The sequence below is a fragment of the Coregonus lavaretus genome (assembly GCF_964263955.1).
Source record: "Coregonus lavaretus genome assembly, chromosome: 6".
Classification (NCBI taxonomy): domain Eukaryota; kingdom Metazoa; phylum Chordata; class Actinopteri; order Salmoniformes; family Salmonidae; genus Coregonus; species Coregonus lavaretus.
The window spans coordinates 8509440-8528015 of record NC_139993.1 but is presented as its reverse complement, the minus strand read 5'-3'; the positions used below and the strand labels follow the sequence as shown (position 1 = coordinate 8528015).

General features: G+C 42.1%; 1 protein-coding gene across 1 annotated transcript; it reads left to right on the top strand.

Moving 5' to 3' along the window:
* Positions 1–1720: 1720 nt before the first annotated feature.
* LOC311130360 (prokineticin receptor 2-like) lies at positions 1721–12468 on the top strand (the record flags this gene model as incomplete). Its single annotated transcript, XM_084163085.1, has 2 exons — positions 1721–2175; positions 11778–12468. 2 exons carry the CDS (start codon positions 1721–1723, stop codon positions 12466–12468), a joined length of 1146 nt encoding a protein of 381 aa, XP_084019211.1.
* Between the last annotated feature and the right edge of the window lie 6108 nt (positions 12469–18576).

Sequence of the window (18576 nt, the reverse complement as noted above, 5' to 3'; positions counted from 1 at the left end):
AATATTCAGATAGATAAAAAGCAGTTTCAAGAGGTTTAATTTTCAAAAAAATGTAACATCCAAAAGGGCTCGTATTTGCAAAATCAACCTAATACAGATGTCACTGACTGCTCCTCAGTAAATAGGCTACAAAACATTAGGAACACCTGCTCTTTCCAGTTGAAAGCTATGATCCCTTATTGATGTCACTTCTTAAATCGACTTCAGTCAGTGAAGATGAAGGGGAGGTGATAGGTTAAATAATTATTTTTAAGCCTTGAGACAATTGAGACATGGATTGTGTATGTGTGTCATTCAGATGGTGAATGGGCAAGACAAAATATTTAAGTGCCTTTGAACGGGGTATGGTAGTAGATGCCAGCCGCACTGGTTTGAATGTGTCAAGAACTGCAACGCAGCTGGGGGTTTTACGCTCAACAGTTTCCTGTGTGTATCAAGAAATGGTCCACCACCCAAAAGACATCCAGCTAACTTAACACAACTGTGGGAAGCGTTGGAGTCAACATGGGCCAGGATCTCTGAGGAACGCTTTGGACAGCTTTTTTGAGTCCATGTCCTGACGAACTGAGGCTATTCTGATGGCAAAAGGGGATGCAACTCAATAATAGGACGGTGCTCCTAATGTTTTGTACAATCAGTGCTGGTGAGTGGAGTTGACATTGGCGCGCGCACTGACTGAATAGCGAGTCATTGCCACTAGAGGGGAGAGGGGGAAAGGAGGGTTACAATCTAATTACAACAACGGGAGATAATACCCAACCGCTGATTCCGTTTTCAGCCCATTCACCTTGCAGGAATGGAAAGAGCGCATCCGCGCTGCTTGAATGTAATTTTTCTATAGAATACGCGGTGCTTTAATATGAAAAGAAAAGTCACTTCTGGCTGGAGTTTTGGTAAGTGTGATAGAATATTTATCTGGTCTCAACTATTTTAGCACTTTCACAGTTTTGTTGACTCTCAAAGTTTGAACATATCATTTGAACAGATCAAATAGTCTATTTTATGTACATGACAAAACGTTTATGAATTAATTTAGTCTGCAAATATTTTTCCCGTATTCAGATCGATTATGGTTATATAAATATGGAAATCAACTGATAGCCTAATTTAGAGACCTTGCATTTGGGATCACTCTAAAACATTTTGAAGGAACACAGCATAGGCCTACCTCATGATTTAAAACTCAAGCAAATTCAGGAATAAACGATTATGTGGTCTTTAAAATGTCAGTCCATCCAAATTTGGTTTCCTCAACATCTGGGAAATGTTATGTTGCACATCCTCATGTTCTCCCTCCCAGCTGATTTCTTATATCACTGATGTTAAATACTGTGCCACGTAAAATGTTGTGCCACTATGTCATTGTAAGATCTCAATGCTAAACCTTCTACACACATTCAAAGGGGGACAGTGAATGGAAATGGTATTAAAATCCAAACCAAGGCATAATTTCCTTCCTACTTTTTACAGCAAAGTTAGAAGATTCATTATGTGTAAATTATGGATGTAGTTATCATTTTAGCATATAGGGAAACACAAATTACCCTAAAGGTTTAGTTGGTGTTTATAATTGAATTGTTGTAATTTTACTGGCATTTTCCCCTTTTGTAGGCAGGCTAGAATACAAACCAATTGAATTTCATATTTGTTTTAATTAAACCAAAATAACATTGTTGTGATTTGCCTTGCAGTTAACCTCGGTTGAATATGTTAATCCAACATGGGTGAATGTCACAATAACAGCAGCTTCGCCATGATGCAAGACCTGCCAGAGAACTGTCCTGACTCTTTCAATGCCAGCTACGAACTGGACTATGGAGTTCCACTGGAGGAGATACCCGACACAACGCAGGGCCGTGCGTTTTTTGTGGCCACCATTGTTATAGCCATGGTCCTGGTCTGTATCATATTAGTTTGTGGCATTGGCAACTGTCTGTTCATTGCCTCTCTGGCACGCTACAAAAAACTCCGTAACCTCACCAATCTCCTCATTGCTAACTTGGCCGTGTCGGATATTCTGGTGGCTGTAGTGTGCTGTCCGTTGCTGTTGGATTACTATGTGGTCAAGCAGCTGTCATGGGACCACGGGCTTGTGCTGTGCGCCTCAATCAACTATTTACGCACTGTGTCCCTGTATGTGTCCACCAACGCGCTGCTGGCAATCGCAGTGGACAGGTGGGTGACGCGTTTGCAGGTGCATCCCTCTCAGTCACAGAACATAGCAAACAGTTTTTCCATATTCACACAACAGAAAATTAATCCCACTATTACCATTCTGTCAACTATCTATCAATCAATCAATCAATCAATCAAATGTATTTATAAAGCCCTTTTTACATCAGCAGTTCGAATCCAGGCTCTGTCGCAGCCGGCCGCGACCAGGAGACTCATGGGCGGCGCACAATTGGCCCAGCGTCGTCCAGGGTAGGGGAGGGAATGGCCGGCAGGGATGTAGCTCAGTTGATAGAGCATGGCGTTTGCAATGCCAGGGTTGTGGATTCGATTCCCACGGGGGGCCAGTATAAAAATAAAAAAAATAATAATATGTATTCACTAACTGTAAGTCGCTCTGGATAAGAGCGTCTGCTAAATGACTAAAATGTAAATGTAAATGTAATGTCACAAAGTGCTATACAGAAACCCAGCCTAAAACCCCAAACAGCAAGCAATGCAGATGTAGAAGCATGGTGGCTAGGAAAAACTCCCTAGAAAGGCAGGAACCTTGGAAGAAACCTAGAGAGGAACCAGGCTCTGAGTGGTGGCCAGTCCCCTTCTGGCTGTGCCGGATGGAGATTATAAGAGTACATGGCCATTTAAGGCCAGATTGTTCTTCAAGATGTTCAAACGTTCATAGATGACCAGCAGGGTCAAATAATAATCACAGTGGTTGTAGAGGGTGCAATAGGTCAGTACCTCAGGAGTAAATGTCAATTGGCTTTTCATAGCCGAGCATTCAGAGGTTGAGACAGCAGATACGGGAGAGAGAGAGTCGAAAACAGTAGGTCCGGGACAAGGTAGCACATCCGGTGAACAGGTCAGGGTTCCCTAGCCACAGGCAGAACAGCTGAAACTGGAGCAGCAGCACGACCAGGTGGACTGGGGACAGCCAGGAGTCATCAGGCCAGGTAGTCCTGAGGCATGATCCTAGGGCTCAGGTCCTCCTGGAGGGGAGGGAGAGAGGGAGAGAGAGAGAATTTTAGGGAGCATACTTAAATTCACACAGGACATCAGATATAACAGACTGACCCTAGCCCCCCGGCACATAGACTATTGCAGCATAGATACTGGAGACTGAGACATGGGTGGGTCGGGGGACACTGTGGCCCCGTCCGACGATACCCCCGGACAGGGCCAACCAGGTAGGATATAACCCCACCCACTTTGCCAAAGCACAGCCCCCACACCACTAGAGGGATATCAACATACCAACAACTTACTACCCTGAGACAAGGCTGAGTATAGCCCACGAAGATCTCCTCCACCGCAGAAGCCTGAGGGGGCCCAAAACCGGACTGGAAGATCACGTCTGTGACTCAACCCACTCAAGTGACGCACCCCTCATAGGGACGGCATGGAAGAGCACTAGTAAGCCAGTGACTCAGCCCCCGTAATAGGGTCAGAGGCAGAGAATCCCAGTGGAGAGAGGGGAGCCAGCCAGGCAGAGACAGCAAGGGCAGTTCGTCGCTCCAGTGCCTTGCTGTTCACCTTCGCACCCCTGGGCTAGACTACACTCAATCATAGGACCTACTGAAGAGATGAGTCTTCAGTAAAGACTTAAAGGTTGAGACCGAGTCTGCGTCTCTCACATGGATAGGCAGACCATTCCATAAAAATTGAGTTCTATAGGAGAAAGCCCTGCCTTCAGCTGTTTGCTTTTAAATTCTAGGGACAATAAGGAGGCCTGCGTCTTGTGACCGTAGTGTACGTGTAGGTATGTACGGCAGGACCAAATCGGAGAGATAGGTAGGAGCAAGCCCATGTAATGCTTTGTAGGTTAGCAGTAAAACCTTGAAATCAGCCCTAGCCTTTACAGGAAGCCAATGTAGAGAGGCTAGCACTGGGGTAATATGATAACATTTGGGGGTTCTAGTCAGGATTCTAGCAGCCGTATTTAGCACTGACTGAAGTTTATTTAGTGCTTTATCTGGGTAACCGGAGAGTAGAGCATTGCAGTAGTCTAATCTAGAAGTGACAAAAGCATGGATTAGCATTTCTGCATCATTTTTGGACAAAACGTTTCTGATTTTTGCCATGTTACGAAGATGGAAAAAAGCTGTCCTTGAAATATTCTTGATATGTTCGTCAAAAGAGAGATCAGGGTCCAGAGTAACGCCGAGGTCCTTCACAGTTTTATTTGAGACGACTGTATAACCATCAAGATTAATTGTCAGATCCAACAGCAGATCTCTTTGTTTCTTGGGACCTAGAACTAGCATCTCTGTTTTGTCCGAGTTTAAAAGTAAAACATTTGCCGCCATCCACTTCCTTATGTCTGAAACACAGGCTTCCAGGGTAGGCAATTTTGGGGCTTCACCATGTTTAATCGAAATGTACAGCTGTGTGTTGTCCGCATAGCAGTGAAAGTTGAGTTGTGTTTCCGAATGACATCACCAAGAGGTACAATATATAGTGAAAACAATAGTGGTCCTGAAACGGAACCTTGAGGAACACCGAAACATACAATTGATTTGTCAGAGGACAAACCATCCACAGAGACAAACTGATATCTTTCTAACAGATAAGATCTAAACCAGGCAAGAACCTGTCCGTGTAGACCAATTAGGGTTTCTAATCTCTCGAAAATAATGTGGTGATCGATGGTGTTAAAAGCAGCATTAGGAGCTCGAGGACAGATGCAGAGCATTGGTCTGATGCCATTAAAAGGTAATTTACCACTTTCACAAGTGCAGTCTCAGTGCTATGATGGGGTCTAAAACCAGACTGAAGCATTTGGTATACATTATTTTGTCTTCAAGAAGGCAGTGAATTGCTGCGCAACAGCTTTTTCTAAAATGTTTGAGCGGAATGGGAGATTCGATATAGGCCGATAGTTTTTACATTTTCCGGGTCAAGGTTTGCCTTTTTCAAGAGAGGCTTTATTACTGCCACTTTTAGTGAGTTTGGTACACATCCAGTAGATAGGGAGACATTTATTATGTTCAACATATTTTATTTAATTTTTTTATTTCACCTTTATTTAACCAGGTAAGCCAGTTGAGAACAAGTTCTCATTTACAACTGCGACCTGGCCAAGATAAAGCAAAGCAGTGCGATAAAAACAACACAGAGTTACATATGGGGTAAAAAACATAAAGTCAAAAATACAACAGAAAATATATATACAGTGTGTGCAAATGTAGCAAGTTATGGAGGTAAGGCAATAAATAGGCTATAGTGCAAAATAATTACAATAGTATTAACACTGGAATGCTAGATGTGCAAGAGATTTTGTGCAAATAGAGATACTGGGGTGCAAAAGAGCAAAATAAATAACAATATAGGGATGAGGTAGTTGGGTGGGCTAATTTCAGATGGGCTGTGTACAGGTGCAGTGATCAGTAAGGTGCTCTGACAACTGATGCTTAAAGTTAGTGAGGGAGATAAGAGTCTCCAGCTTCAGAGATTTTTGCAATTCGTTCCAGTCATTGGCAGCAGAGAACTGGAAGGAATGGCGGCCAAAGGAGGTGTTGGCTTTGGGAATGACCAGTGAGATATACCTGCTGGAGCGCAGACTACGGGTGGGTGCTGCTATGGTGACCAATGAGCTAAGATAAGGCGGGGATTTGCCTAGCAGTGATTTATAGATGGCCTGGAGCCAGTGGGTTTGACGACGAACATGTAGTGAGGACCAGCCAACAAGAGCGTACAGGTCACAGTGGTGGGTAGCGTATGGGGCTTTGGAGACAAAACGGATGGCACTGTGATAGACTACATCCAATTTGCTGAGTAGAGTGTTGGAGGCTATTTTGTAAATGACATCGCCGAAGTCAAGGATCGGTAGGATAGTCAGTTTTACGAGGGCATGTTTGGCAGCATGAGTGAAGGAGGCTTTGTTGCGAAATAGGAAGCAGATTCTAGATTTAACTTTGGATTGGAGATTCTTTATGTGAGTCTGGAAGGAGAGTTTACAGTCTAACCAGACACCTAGGTATTTGTAGTTGTCCACATACTCTAGGTCAGACCCATCAAGAGTGATGATTCTAGTCGGGTGGGCGGGTGCCAGCAGCGTTCGATTGAAAAGCATGCATTTAGTTTTACTAGTGTTTAAGAGCAGTTGGAGGCTACTGAAGGAGTGTTGTATGGCATTGAAGCTCGTTTGGAGGTTTGTTAACACAGTGTCCAATGAAGGGCCAGATGTATACAAAATGGTGTCGTCTGCATAGAGGTGGATCTGAGCGTCACCAGCAGCAAGAGCGACATCATTGATATACACGGAGAAAAGTGTCGGCCCAAGAATTTAACCCTGTGGCACCCCCATAGAGACTGCCATAGGTCCAGACAACAGGCCCTCCGATTTGACACACTGAACTCTGTCTGAGAAGTAGTTGGTGAACCAGGCGAGGCAGTCATTTGAGAAACCAAGGCTATTTAGTCTGCCAATAAGAATGCGGTGGTTGACAGAGTCGAAAGCCTTGGCCAGGTCGATGAAGACGGCTGCACAGTACTGTCTATTATCAATCGCGGTTATAATATCGTTTAGGACCTTGAGCGTGGCTGAAGTGCACCCATGACCAGCTCGGAAACCGGATTGCATAGCGGAGAAGGTACGGTGGTATTCGAAATGGTCGGTGATCTGTTTGTTAACTTGGCTTTCAAATACTTTCGAAAGGCAGGGCAGGATGGATATAGGTCTGTAGCAGTTTGGATCTAGAGTGTCACCCCCTTTGAAGAGGGGGATGACCGCAGCAGCTTTCCAATCTCTGGGGATCTCAGACGTTATGAAAGAGAGGTTGAACAGACTAGTAATAGGGGTTGCGACAATTTCGGCAGCTAGTTTTAGAAAGAAAGGGTCCAGATTGTCTAGCCCAGCTGATTTGTAGGGGTCCAGATTTTGCAGCTCTTTCAAAACGTCAGCTGTCTGAATTTGTGTGAAGGAGAAGCGGGGGGGGCATGGGCAAGTTTCAGCGGAGGGTGCAGAGTTGGTGGCCGGGGTAGTGGTAGCCAGATGGAAAGCATGGCCAGCTGTAGCAAAATGCTTGTTGAAATTCTCGATTATTGTAGATTTATCGGTGGTGATAGTGTTTCCTAGCCTCAGTGCAGTGGGCAACTGGGAGGAAGTGCTCTTATTCTCCATGGACTTTACAGTGTCCCAAAACTTTTTGGAGTTAGTGCTACAGGAGCTACTTCCTTTGCTTTCCTGACTGCTTGTGTATATTGGTTCCTAACTTCCCTGAAAAGTTGCATATCGCGGGGGCTATTTGATGCTAATGCAGTACGCCACAGGATGTTTTTGTGCTGGTCAAGGGCAGTCAAGTCTGAGGAGAACCAGGGGCTATATCGGTTCTTAGTTCTGTATTTTTTGAATGGGGCATGTTTATTTAAGATTGAGAGGAAATTACTTTTAAGGAACAACCAGGCATCCTCTACTGACGGAATGAGATCTATATCCATCCAGGATACCTGGGCCAGGTCAATTAGGAAGGCCTGCTCGCTAAAGTGTTTTAGGGAGCGTTTGACAGTGATGAGGGGTGACGCCATCCATCATTCCTTCAATTTCCCAGTCCCTGCCGATGAAAAACATCCCCACAGCATGATGCTGCCACCACCATGCTTCACTGTGGGGATGGTGTTCTCGGGGTGATGAGAGGTGTTGGGTTTGCGCCAGACATAGCGTTTTCCTTGATGGCCAAAAAGCTCAATTTTAGTCTCATCTGACCAGAGTACCTTCTTCCATATGTTTGGGGAGTCTCCCACATGGCTTTTGGCGAACACCAAACATGTTTACTTATTTTTTTCTTTAAGCAGTGGCTTTTTTCTGGCCACTCTTCCGTAAAGCCCAGCTCTGTGGAGTGTACAGCTTTAAGTGGTCCTATGGACAGATACTCCAATCTCCGCTGTGGAGCTTTGCAACTCCTTCAGGGTTATCATTGGTCTCTTTGTTGCCTCCCTGATTAATGCCCTCCTTGCCTGGTCCATGAGTTTTGGTGGGTGGCCCTCTCTTGGCAGGTTTGTTGTGGTGCCACATTCTTTAAATTTTTTAATAATGGATTTAATGGTGCTCCGTGGGATGTTAAAAGTTTAGGATATTTTTTTATAATCTCTACTTCTTCACAACTTTGTCCCTGACCTGTTTGGAGAGCTCCTTGGTCTTCATGGTGCCACTTGCTTGGTGGTGCCCATTGCTTAAGGGTGTTGCAGACTCTGGGGCCTTTCAGAACAGGTGTATAAATACTGAGATCATGTGACAGATCATGTGACACTTAGATTGCACACAGGTGGACTTTTAATAACTCATTATGTGACTTCTGAAGGTAATTAGTTGCACCAGATCTTATTTAGGGGCTTCATAGCAAAGGGGGTGAATACATATGCACGCACCACTTTTCCGTTATTTTTATTTTTTTAATTTCACTTCACCAATTTGGATTATTTTGTGTATGTCAATTACATGAAATCCAAATAAAAATCCATTTAAATTACAGGTTGTAATGCAACAAAATAGGAAAAACGCCAAGGGGGCTGAATACTTTTGCAAGGCACTGTAGGATGATCGATCAGCAGTGAGGGCTCTTCGATATTGCACGGTAATGTCTTTCCAAGCTAGTCGGAAGACTTCCAGTTTGGTGGAGCGCCATTTCCGTTCCAATTTTCTGGAAGCTTGCTTCAGGGCTCGGGTATTTTCTGTATACCAGGGAGCAGATTTCTTGTGACAAATGTTTTTCATTTTTAGGGGTGTGACTGCATCTAGGGTATTACGCAATATTAAATTAAGATCCTCAGTTAGGTGGTTAACCGATTGTTGTACTCCAACGTCCTTGGGTATGTGGAGGGAGTCTGGAAGGGCATCTAGGAATCTTTGGGATGTCCGAGAATTTATAGCACGGATTTTGATGATCCTTGATTGGGGTCTGAGCAGATTATTTGTTGCGAACGCAAACATAATGGTCCGATAGTCCAGGATTATGAAGAAAAACATTTATTTCCACAATATTTATTCCACGGGACAAAACTAGATGCAGGGTATGACTGTGGCAATGAGTAGGTCCGGTGACATGTTGGACAAAACCCACTGAGTCGATGATGGCTCCGAAAGCCATTTGGAGTGGGTCTGTGGACTTTTCCATGTGAATATAAAAAATTAAAATATTATCTGCCATTACAAGGTCAGATAGTAATTCAGGGAACTCAGTGAGGAATGCTGTATACAGCCCAGGAGGCCTGTAAACAGTAGCTATAAAAAGTGATTGAGTAGGCTGCATAGATTTCATGACTAGAAGCTCAAAAGACGAAAATGCAGTCTTTTCTTTTTTGGTAAATTGAAATTTGCTGTCATGAACCTATAATGTACAGCTATAAACATCTCAGGTGACACACATATTTGACCTACTTTCCTAGCAACATATAATAATACAGTATATATGCACTTTGAGCATCTGGAAATATATAAATGCAATCAATTATTATTATTATTATTATTAATAACAACATATCCTATATTGTAACCCTGAATAGTTACAAAGTAAACATGTCAACCCACACACATGTTCAGTGCTCTCATATCCTCAGGCCAACACTGATGTGTGTTCAGCAGTGCTCATCTTCAACCGTGGGTGTGACAGGATGATATTTGTCATGTTTGTGCTCCCTCATAAGCCTCTCTATGTGTGTATGCGTGATGTGTTCATGGCAATTAGCGTCCTATTTCTAGGTGGTTGTAAACAGTTTATGTAAAAATACATGCATGCAACATCAAATCAAATCTTATTAGTCACATGCTTAGTAAACAACAGGTGAACAGTGAAATGCTTACTTAGGGGCCCTTCCCAACAATACAGAGAGAAGGAAAATAGAGAAATAATAGAAAAGTAAAATATGTAACAATAAAAGTAATAATAAATACACAATGAGTAACGATAACTTGGCTACATGGGTACCATTGGTGGTTCCAAACTTATTCCATTTAAGAATGATGGAGGCCACTGTGTTCTTGGGGACCTTCAATGCTGCAGACATTTTTTGGTACACTTCCTCAGATCTGTGCCTCGACACAATCCTGTCTCAGAGCTCTACAGACAACTCCTTCGACCTCATGGCTTGGTTTTTGCTCTGATATGCACTGTCAACTGTGGGACCTTACTGTATATAGACAGGTGTGTGCCTTTCCAAATCATATCCAATCAATTTAATTTACCACAGGTGGACTCCAATCAAGTTGTAGAAACATCTCAAGGATGATCAATGGAAACAGGATGCACCTGAGTCTCATAGCAAAGGGTCTGAATACTTATGTAAATAGGGTATTTCTGTTTATTATTTTTAATAAATTAGTAAAAAGTTATAAAAAGCTGTTTTCGCTTTGTCATTATGGGGTATTGTGTGTAGATTGATGAAGGGAAAAAATGATTTAATCCATTTTAGAAAAACAAAATGTGGAAAAAGGAAGGGATCTGAATACTTGCACTGTATGTACATATAACTAGAAATAAAGTGACAGATAATAAACGGTAGCAGCAGCGTATGTGATGAGTCAAAAAGGTTAGTGCAAAAAGGGTCAATGCAGATAGTCCGGGTAGCTAGTTGGTTAACTATTTAACTAACTATTTAGCAGTCTTATGGCTAGGGGGAAGAAGCTGTTCAGGGTCCTGTTACCGCTCACGATACATGCCAGCAAACATAGGCTGGAAACCTTTGAACATGAGTGTAACAGTTAATCTGCTATCATCACATCAATTTGCTTATTTTAATTTCACTCCAAATTAGACCAAAAGCCAGTCGAAACAAAGTTTTGCAAGTTGCATCATGCAGTTAAGTTCCCTCCAAAATGGTGAAGTCAGATAGTATTGCTAGCTGCATGCTATAGGATATGTAGGAAAATTAATAATGACCAAAAAAAGGTGGAAAGCAACAATACTATCTCCTGTTCCACATACTTAACCTAGATAAGAAAATAACCTTACTGTCATCACAGAAATCACATTTAATGCATGAATAGGAATACACATCTTTATCAGGTGTAACTAAGATATGACATAGCAAAGTATTTGTTTTATAACAATGACAGATAGCCATGTCCTGTGGTAACATAACATTCCCAGTGAAGAAAGAGCAATTGAGCAACACCAATGGGTTCCCCAACGAAAATCCATCACCTGCTTTTAGTTAGTCCTATCACACTGCCCTTCTAGGACCATATGGGAGGAAGTTGCTTGGACAAGGCTACGTGCTCCCATTAATCATTTCTGACATGCCCAACTATGTAAGAATAGCTATGAAGATAGATAATCTCCCGTCATCTCAAAATGCTAAAGCATTTCCAAATTCCCCATTATTGCTCTGTGTAGGGTTTGGTAGGAAGCCAAGAGACCATAAGCTCCATAATATAATTTCAGGTTCTGGATATGAATAATTTGCCCTTGTTAAAAGTCCCATCAATCAAGTTCTACATTGTGACAGATTTTCCAAGATCGTCCAAGATAATCCAATAACCTCAGAGAGATCCCTTTGTCTTCCAACTCCCTGGCATTTAAAGCTTGACATAAAACACCTTGACACTCATAACTCAAACCTTCCAACTGGTTTCTTTCCATTGTTTGTCTGTCTTTTCTTTGTGTTACCAGGTACATGGCCATCGTCCACCCTATGAAGCCTCGCATGAATTACCAGACAGCCTACAGCCTGATTCTGGGCGTGTGGATTGTACCCATAGTCATCTCCATCCCCTCTGCCTACTTTGCCTCCGAGACCACATACCCGCACATCTCCAGTCAGAGCCACAAGACCTTCTGCGCCCAGATCTGGCCTGTGGAACACCAGCTCTACTACCGCTCCTACTTCCTCTTCATCTTCGCCCTGGAGTTCGCCGGGCCCGTGGCTGTCATGGCCCTGTGCTACGCCAGGATCTTGCGGGAGCTGTGGTTCAAGAGCGTGCCTGGCTTCCAGACAGAGCAGATCCAGAAGCGTCTGCACAGGCGGCGGAGGACGGTGGTGGTGCTGATTCTGGTGCTGACTGCCTACGTGCTCTGCTGGGCGCCGTACTACGGCTTCACACTGATGCGGGACTTCCACCCCACCCTGATCTCCAGGGACAGGAACTCCCTGGTGGCCTTCTACATTATCGAGTGCATCGCCATGAGCAACGGGGTCATCAACACACTGTGTTTCGTGAACGTCCGCAACAACGCCAAGTGCATGCGGACGGTGACCAGGCTGCGCTGGAAGTCTATCAAATGTGCAGCAGGAAAGACGGCGGATGAGCACACCTCGTCTTTACGCGTGACAGAGGATGTAGAGTGCACATGCCTGAGATAGAGGCCTGATCCTGAGATGACCGTCTCTATGGAAGGCTTGGATAGAATCAGTAGTAGACCAAGTGGATTCAGGCATGTTGCAAACTTTTACCGTTCTTTAAGATCCAAAAGGGTGAGATATAAGATTGAGTCAAGGGAACGGTTTGGCATTGGACAAGAGGTCCAGACTGTTGACACAGAGTAGGGCTGCACGATAAAGGCAAAAAATCAAATAGCGATTTCTTAACCAAATATTGCGATTGCAATTTGACTTGTGATATACAGTACCAGTCAAGTTTGGACACACCTACTCATTCAAGGTTTTTTCTTATATGTACTATTTTTTATATTGTAGAATAATAGTGAAGACATAAAAACTATGAAATAACACATATGGAATCATGTAGTAACCAAAAAAGTGTTAAACAAATCAAAATATATTTTATATTTGAGATTCTTCAAAATGCCACCCTTTGCCTTGATGACAGCTTTGCACACTCTTGGCATTCTCTCAACCAGTTTCACCTGGAATGCTTTTCCAACAGTCTTCAAGGAGTTCCCACATATGCTGAGCACTTGTTAGCTGCTTTTCCTTCACTCTGCGGTCCGACTCATCCCAAACCATCTCAATTGGGTTGAGGTCGGGGGATTGTGGAGGCCAGGTCATCTGATGCAGCACTCCATCACTCTCCTTCTTGGTCAAATAGCCCTTACACAGCCTGGAGGTGTGTTGGGTCATTGTCCTGTTGAAAAACAAATGATAGTCCCACTTAGCCCAAACCAGATGGGATGGTGTATCGCTGCAGAATGCTGTGGTAGCCATGCTAGTTAAGTGTGCCTTGAATTCTAAATAAATCACAGACAGTGTCACCAGCAAAGCACCCCCACACCATAACACCTTCTCCTCCATGCTTTACGGTGGGAACTACACATGTGGAGATCATCCGTTCACGCACACCGCGTCTCACAAAGACATGGCGGTTTGAACCAAAAATCTCCACCGGTCTAATGTCCATTACTCGTGTTTCTTCGCCCAAGCAGGTCTCTTCTTCTTATTGGTGTCCTTTAGTAGTGGTGTCTTTGCAGCAATTTGACCATGAAGGCCTGATTCACACAGTCCCCTCTAAACAGTTGATATTGAGATGTGTCTGTTACTTGAACTCTGTGAAGCATTTATTTGGGCTGCAATTTCTCAGGCTGGTAACTCTAATGAACTTATCCTCTGCAGCAGAGGTAACTCTGGGTCTTCCATTCCATCACTTTCAAAGTTCTTGACATTTTCCGTATTGACTGACCATGTCTTAAAGTAATGATGGACTGTCGTTTCTCTTTGCTTATTTTAGCTGTTCTTGCCATAATATGGACTTTGTCTTTTACCAAATAGGGCTATCTTCTGTATACCTTGTCACAACACAACCGATTGGCTCAAACCCATTAAGAAGGAAAGAAATTCCACAAATTAACTTTTAAGAAGGCACACCTGTTAATTGAAATGCATTCCAGGTGACTACCTCATGAAGCTGGTTGAGAGAATGCCAAGCGTGTGCAAAGCTGTCATCAAGGCAAAGGGTGGCTATTTGAAGAATCTCAAATATAAAATATATTTTGATTTGTTTAAAACGTTTTTGGTTACTACATGATTCCATATGTGTTATTTCATAGGTTTGATGTCTTCACTATTTTTCTACAATATAAAAAATTGTAAAAATAAAGAAAAACTCTTGAATGAGTAGCTTTCTCCAAACTTTTGACTGGTAGTGTAGATCAAAACAGAAATAAAATGATTTATATTAAGAAGAAAAGTGAAAAGCAGCATCGTTCTTGTTTGGAACAATGTGTTGACTGCATTTGACCTAACAGAACAGCATGCAACCTTAAGAGTGAATCTAACAGCGAGGAGGAGGAACTGCGTTGCTCGAGTGACAGGGGGAGGGGCTTTGTATGTCGGAAGCAGCCACAAGAGAGAGATGTCAAACAGAGTAAACTATAAAAACGGACATTACACGCAGCTGAGTGGCCTTTCAAAATATTGCATGCTTCTGCGATACGGATATTGCACATGTCAATATTGCGATTTTGATGCGAATTTGATTAATTGTGCAGCCTTAACACAGAGTGACAATGTCCTGCCATGTTGATAACTTAGTTTATAATGGCACAACGCCTTACATTGTCACTGCTACCATAGAGGCCATTTTGACAAACGTGAAAGTTTAATGGAATTAGAATTTTTCACAATGTGGAATCACTCACGAGGAGGGCATTAGACTTTGAAATTATTTTTCCTGTATTTATTCAAGAGTTTTGATTACATGAAATCATGGTTACTAAACAAACAGTTTATTTAAGATGGTTATTTCTCTGTCTTACAATAAATAATTGATCAGTTTGCAGTGCTTTATAATACACGTTTGTATATGAAATGTCCAACATCGTTTTGAAATAATAATACGAGTGCTCTCGATTCTAATTTTACAAAATTAAAAAATCAAAGAGAAACTAGCAGATTTATCCAATCGAAGAATCTAAGATACATCTATTGTGGCGTGAGGCTAGCTAGACAATTAAGAGTTAGGAAAGATCAAGATAGATCAATTAATTAAGACATGCCTTCTTGTTTCAGACACATTTTTTTTTACCATATATACTCTCAAAACACATGATTGAATAACATTCCATTCACAAATTCAGACATTACTTTACTTTGACATTTTCTAACATGCCATTCCCCACCAGCACCTACACGACAGTGCTCTTATGGCAGGTAATCATGAGATCAAGTGGAGAATACAGTGGTGGTGCACCATTAACAAAGAACATAATCCCATATTTAAAGTATCAGTCTACCAAGCCAGCTACCAAATTGGCACAATAAAAAATAAGCATTTCACGGTAAGGTCTAAACCCGTTGGATTCGGCACGTGACAAATACAATTTTATTTTATTTGACAATGGCTATCAGAGGGGTCACACTATACAGCCTGGCATGTGACAGGAGGAGTGAGATTGGGAGGACAGGTCCCAGATCAGCTTCAAAAGCATGGGAGGATATTTTTGGTGACGTCATCGCTGCTTCTCTCTCGCTATCAATTACATTCAGTTTTCATCTGTAATCTCAAATAAATGTCTGAAAGAAATTCACTAATGATAATCTGTTCAAGTAGAGGGTGAAATAAAAATGTGATTTGAAGTCTTGAAACCACCAGATTCATTTTGGGGTTGAAATTCCTCAGGCTACTTTGAGTTCTCTCTCCTACCTTTTGGGATCTCAAGGATGACGATAACTATAAACCATTAGGTTGAATCAAAAGCATATTTTAGGACTAAATCAATTATAGAAAGCGTCACTGTTGTTGCCTACCAATTTTTCTTTCTTGTTTACAAAATTGCTGTAAACATTTTCATATGATAGCGCCATACATGGGGGCACTAACATTTGTAATAGCATAAGATTTTTTTTTTTGCCTTGCTTGTTATGCTACGAGACCAACAGGAGGGTCTTCTGCAGTTAGCTTGTACTTGTTATGAGACATGCACTTGGTATTTACAGTAATTCAAGTCAGAACCCTTACCACATCTAGGCTCAAATTAGTAATAGGAATCGAACAACCTGCCTCCACATTATGTATGTTTTTCCAGCAGGTTCCAGAAAATGTGAAAAGGAGAACATGCCAATTAGGATAATTTCAGTATTTTCAACTTTTTATCTATTTTCCTGTTTCTTATTAACATTTATGAATAGATTTGTACAATGTATGGAGCTGTGTTTACCTGTTTTTGTAATGCTGTCCACAAAAGAGGGTGAATTGTGTGGGAGGTGTTATTAAAACCACTGCCTGGTGAAAAACATGAGGCAGTCTTGCTGTGTTTTTGTTTATGAATGAATGCATGCGGATTGGATCACAAACTGACCGGTCAAACTGGATGTTGGCAAAAAATAAAAAAAAATACACCCTTCCCTCATGCCTTGTGAAAAGGTAATTCCCAGAAATGTCACTCCACAGAAGACATTTACTTCACACAGGGAAAAGCTTAACGCATGCAAATGAGAAATCGGTCGCATAGAATATGTCCTTATGAATTATTTTACAACTCAATCAACTCCCTCATGTCCAGTAACTGAAGCATTTTTAACATGGAGTGGCAGCTCAAAAGGTACAACAGAAAAATATATGGAAAATTATAAATGAAAATGTGAAATTAACTGAATACAGTGGGGGGGGAAAGTATTTAGTCAGCCACCAATTGTGCAAGTTCTCCCACTTAAAAATATGAGAGAGGCCTGTAATTTTCATCATAGGTACACGTCAACTATGACAGACAAAATGAGAAAAAATAATCCAGAAAATCACATTGTAGGATTTTTAATGAATTTATTTGCAAATTATGGTGGAAAATAAGTATTTGGTCAATAACAAAAGTTTCTCAATACTTTGTTATATACCCTTTGTTGGCAATGACACAGGTCAAACGTTTTCTGTAAGTCTTCACAAGGTTTTCACACACTGTTGCTGGTATTTTGGCCCATTCCTCCATGCAGATCTCCTCTAGAGCAGTGATGTTTTGGGGCTGTCGCTGGGCAACACGGACTTTCAACTCCCTCCAAAGATGTTCTATGGGGTTGAGATCTGGAGACTGGCTAGGCCACTCCAGGACCTTGAAATGCTTCTTACGAAGCCACTCCTTCGTTGCCCGGGCGGTGTGTTTGGGATCATTGTCATGCTGAAAGACCCCGCCACGTTTCATCTTCAATGCCCTTGCTGATGGAAGGAGGTTTTCACTCAAAATCTCACAATACATGGCCCCATTCATTCTTCTTTTACACGGATCAGTCGTCCTGGTCCCTTTGCAGAAAAACAGCCCCAAAGCATGATGTTTCCACACCCATGCGTCACAGTAGGTATGGTGTTCTTTGGATGCAACTCAGCATTCTTTGTCCTCCAAACACGACGAGTTGAGTTTTTACCAAAAAGTTATTTTTTTGGTATCATCTGACCATATGACATTCTCCCAATCCTCTTCTGGATCATCCAAATGCACTCTAGCAAACTTCAGACGGGCCTGGACATATTACTGGCTTAAGCAGGGGGACACGTCTTGCACTGCAGGATTTGAGTCCCTGGCTGCGTAGTGTGTTACTGATGGTAGGCTTTGTTACTTTGGTCCCAGCTCTCTGCAGGTCATTCACTAGGTCCCCCCGTGTGGTTCTGGGATTTTTGCTCACCGTTCTTGTGATAATTTTGACCCCACGGGGTGAGATCTTGCGTGGAGCCCCAGATCGAGGGAGATTATCAGTGGTCTTGTATGTCTTCCATTTCCTAATAATTGCTCCCACAGTTGATTTCTTCAAACCAAGCTGCTTACCTATTGCAGATTCAGTCTTCCCAGCCTGGTGCAGGTCTACAATTTTGTTTCTGGTGTCCTTTGACAGCTCTTTGGTCTTGGCCATAGTGGAGTTTGGAGTGTGACTGTTTGAGGTTGTGGACAGTTGTCTTTTATACTGATAACAAGTTCAAACAGGTGCCATTAATACAGGTAACGAGTGGAGGACAGAGGAGCCTCTTAAAGAAGAAGTTACAGGTCTGTGAGAGCCAGAAATCTTGCTTGTTTGTAGGTGACCAAATATTTATTTTCCACCATAATTTGCTAATAAATTCATTAAAAATCCTACAATGTGATTTTCTGGATTTTTTCCCTCAATTTGTCTGTCATAGTTGACATGTACATATTCTGAAAATTACAGGCCTCTCATCTTTTTAAGTGGGAGAACTTGCACAATTGGTGGCTGACTAAATACATTTTTCCCCCACTGTATATGAAAATATATGAGTGAAGATTGTACCTGTAAACCTGCCCAATGGGAAAAAAATCAAATAAATAAATCAAAATTTGCTAAAAAAAACATGTACAATTAAACACTGTATTACACTCTGGGTTCTTATGATCCCAGAGGTGATAATGTAATTGGAACCATGAATAAGGAAGTGAATGTCTCAGGTTCAGAATGCTTTACAGTGACCAAGTGAAAATTGAAACTAATATTCAGCATACAAACATATTCAAACTAATGTAGAACTGCATTCCCATCTTGTGTATTTTTCTACATTGAGACAGACAATGACTATTGTTT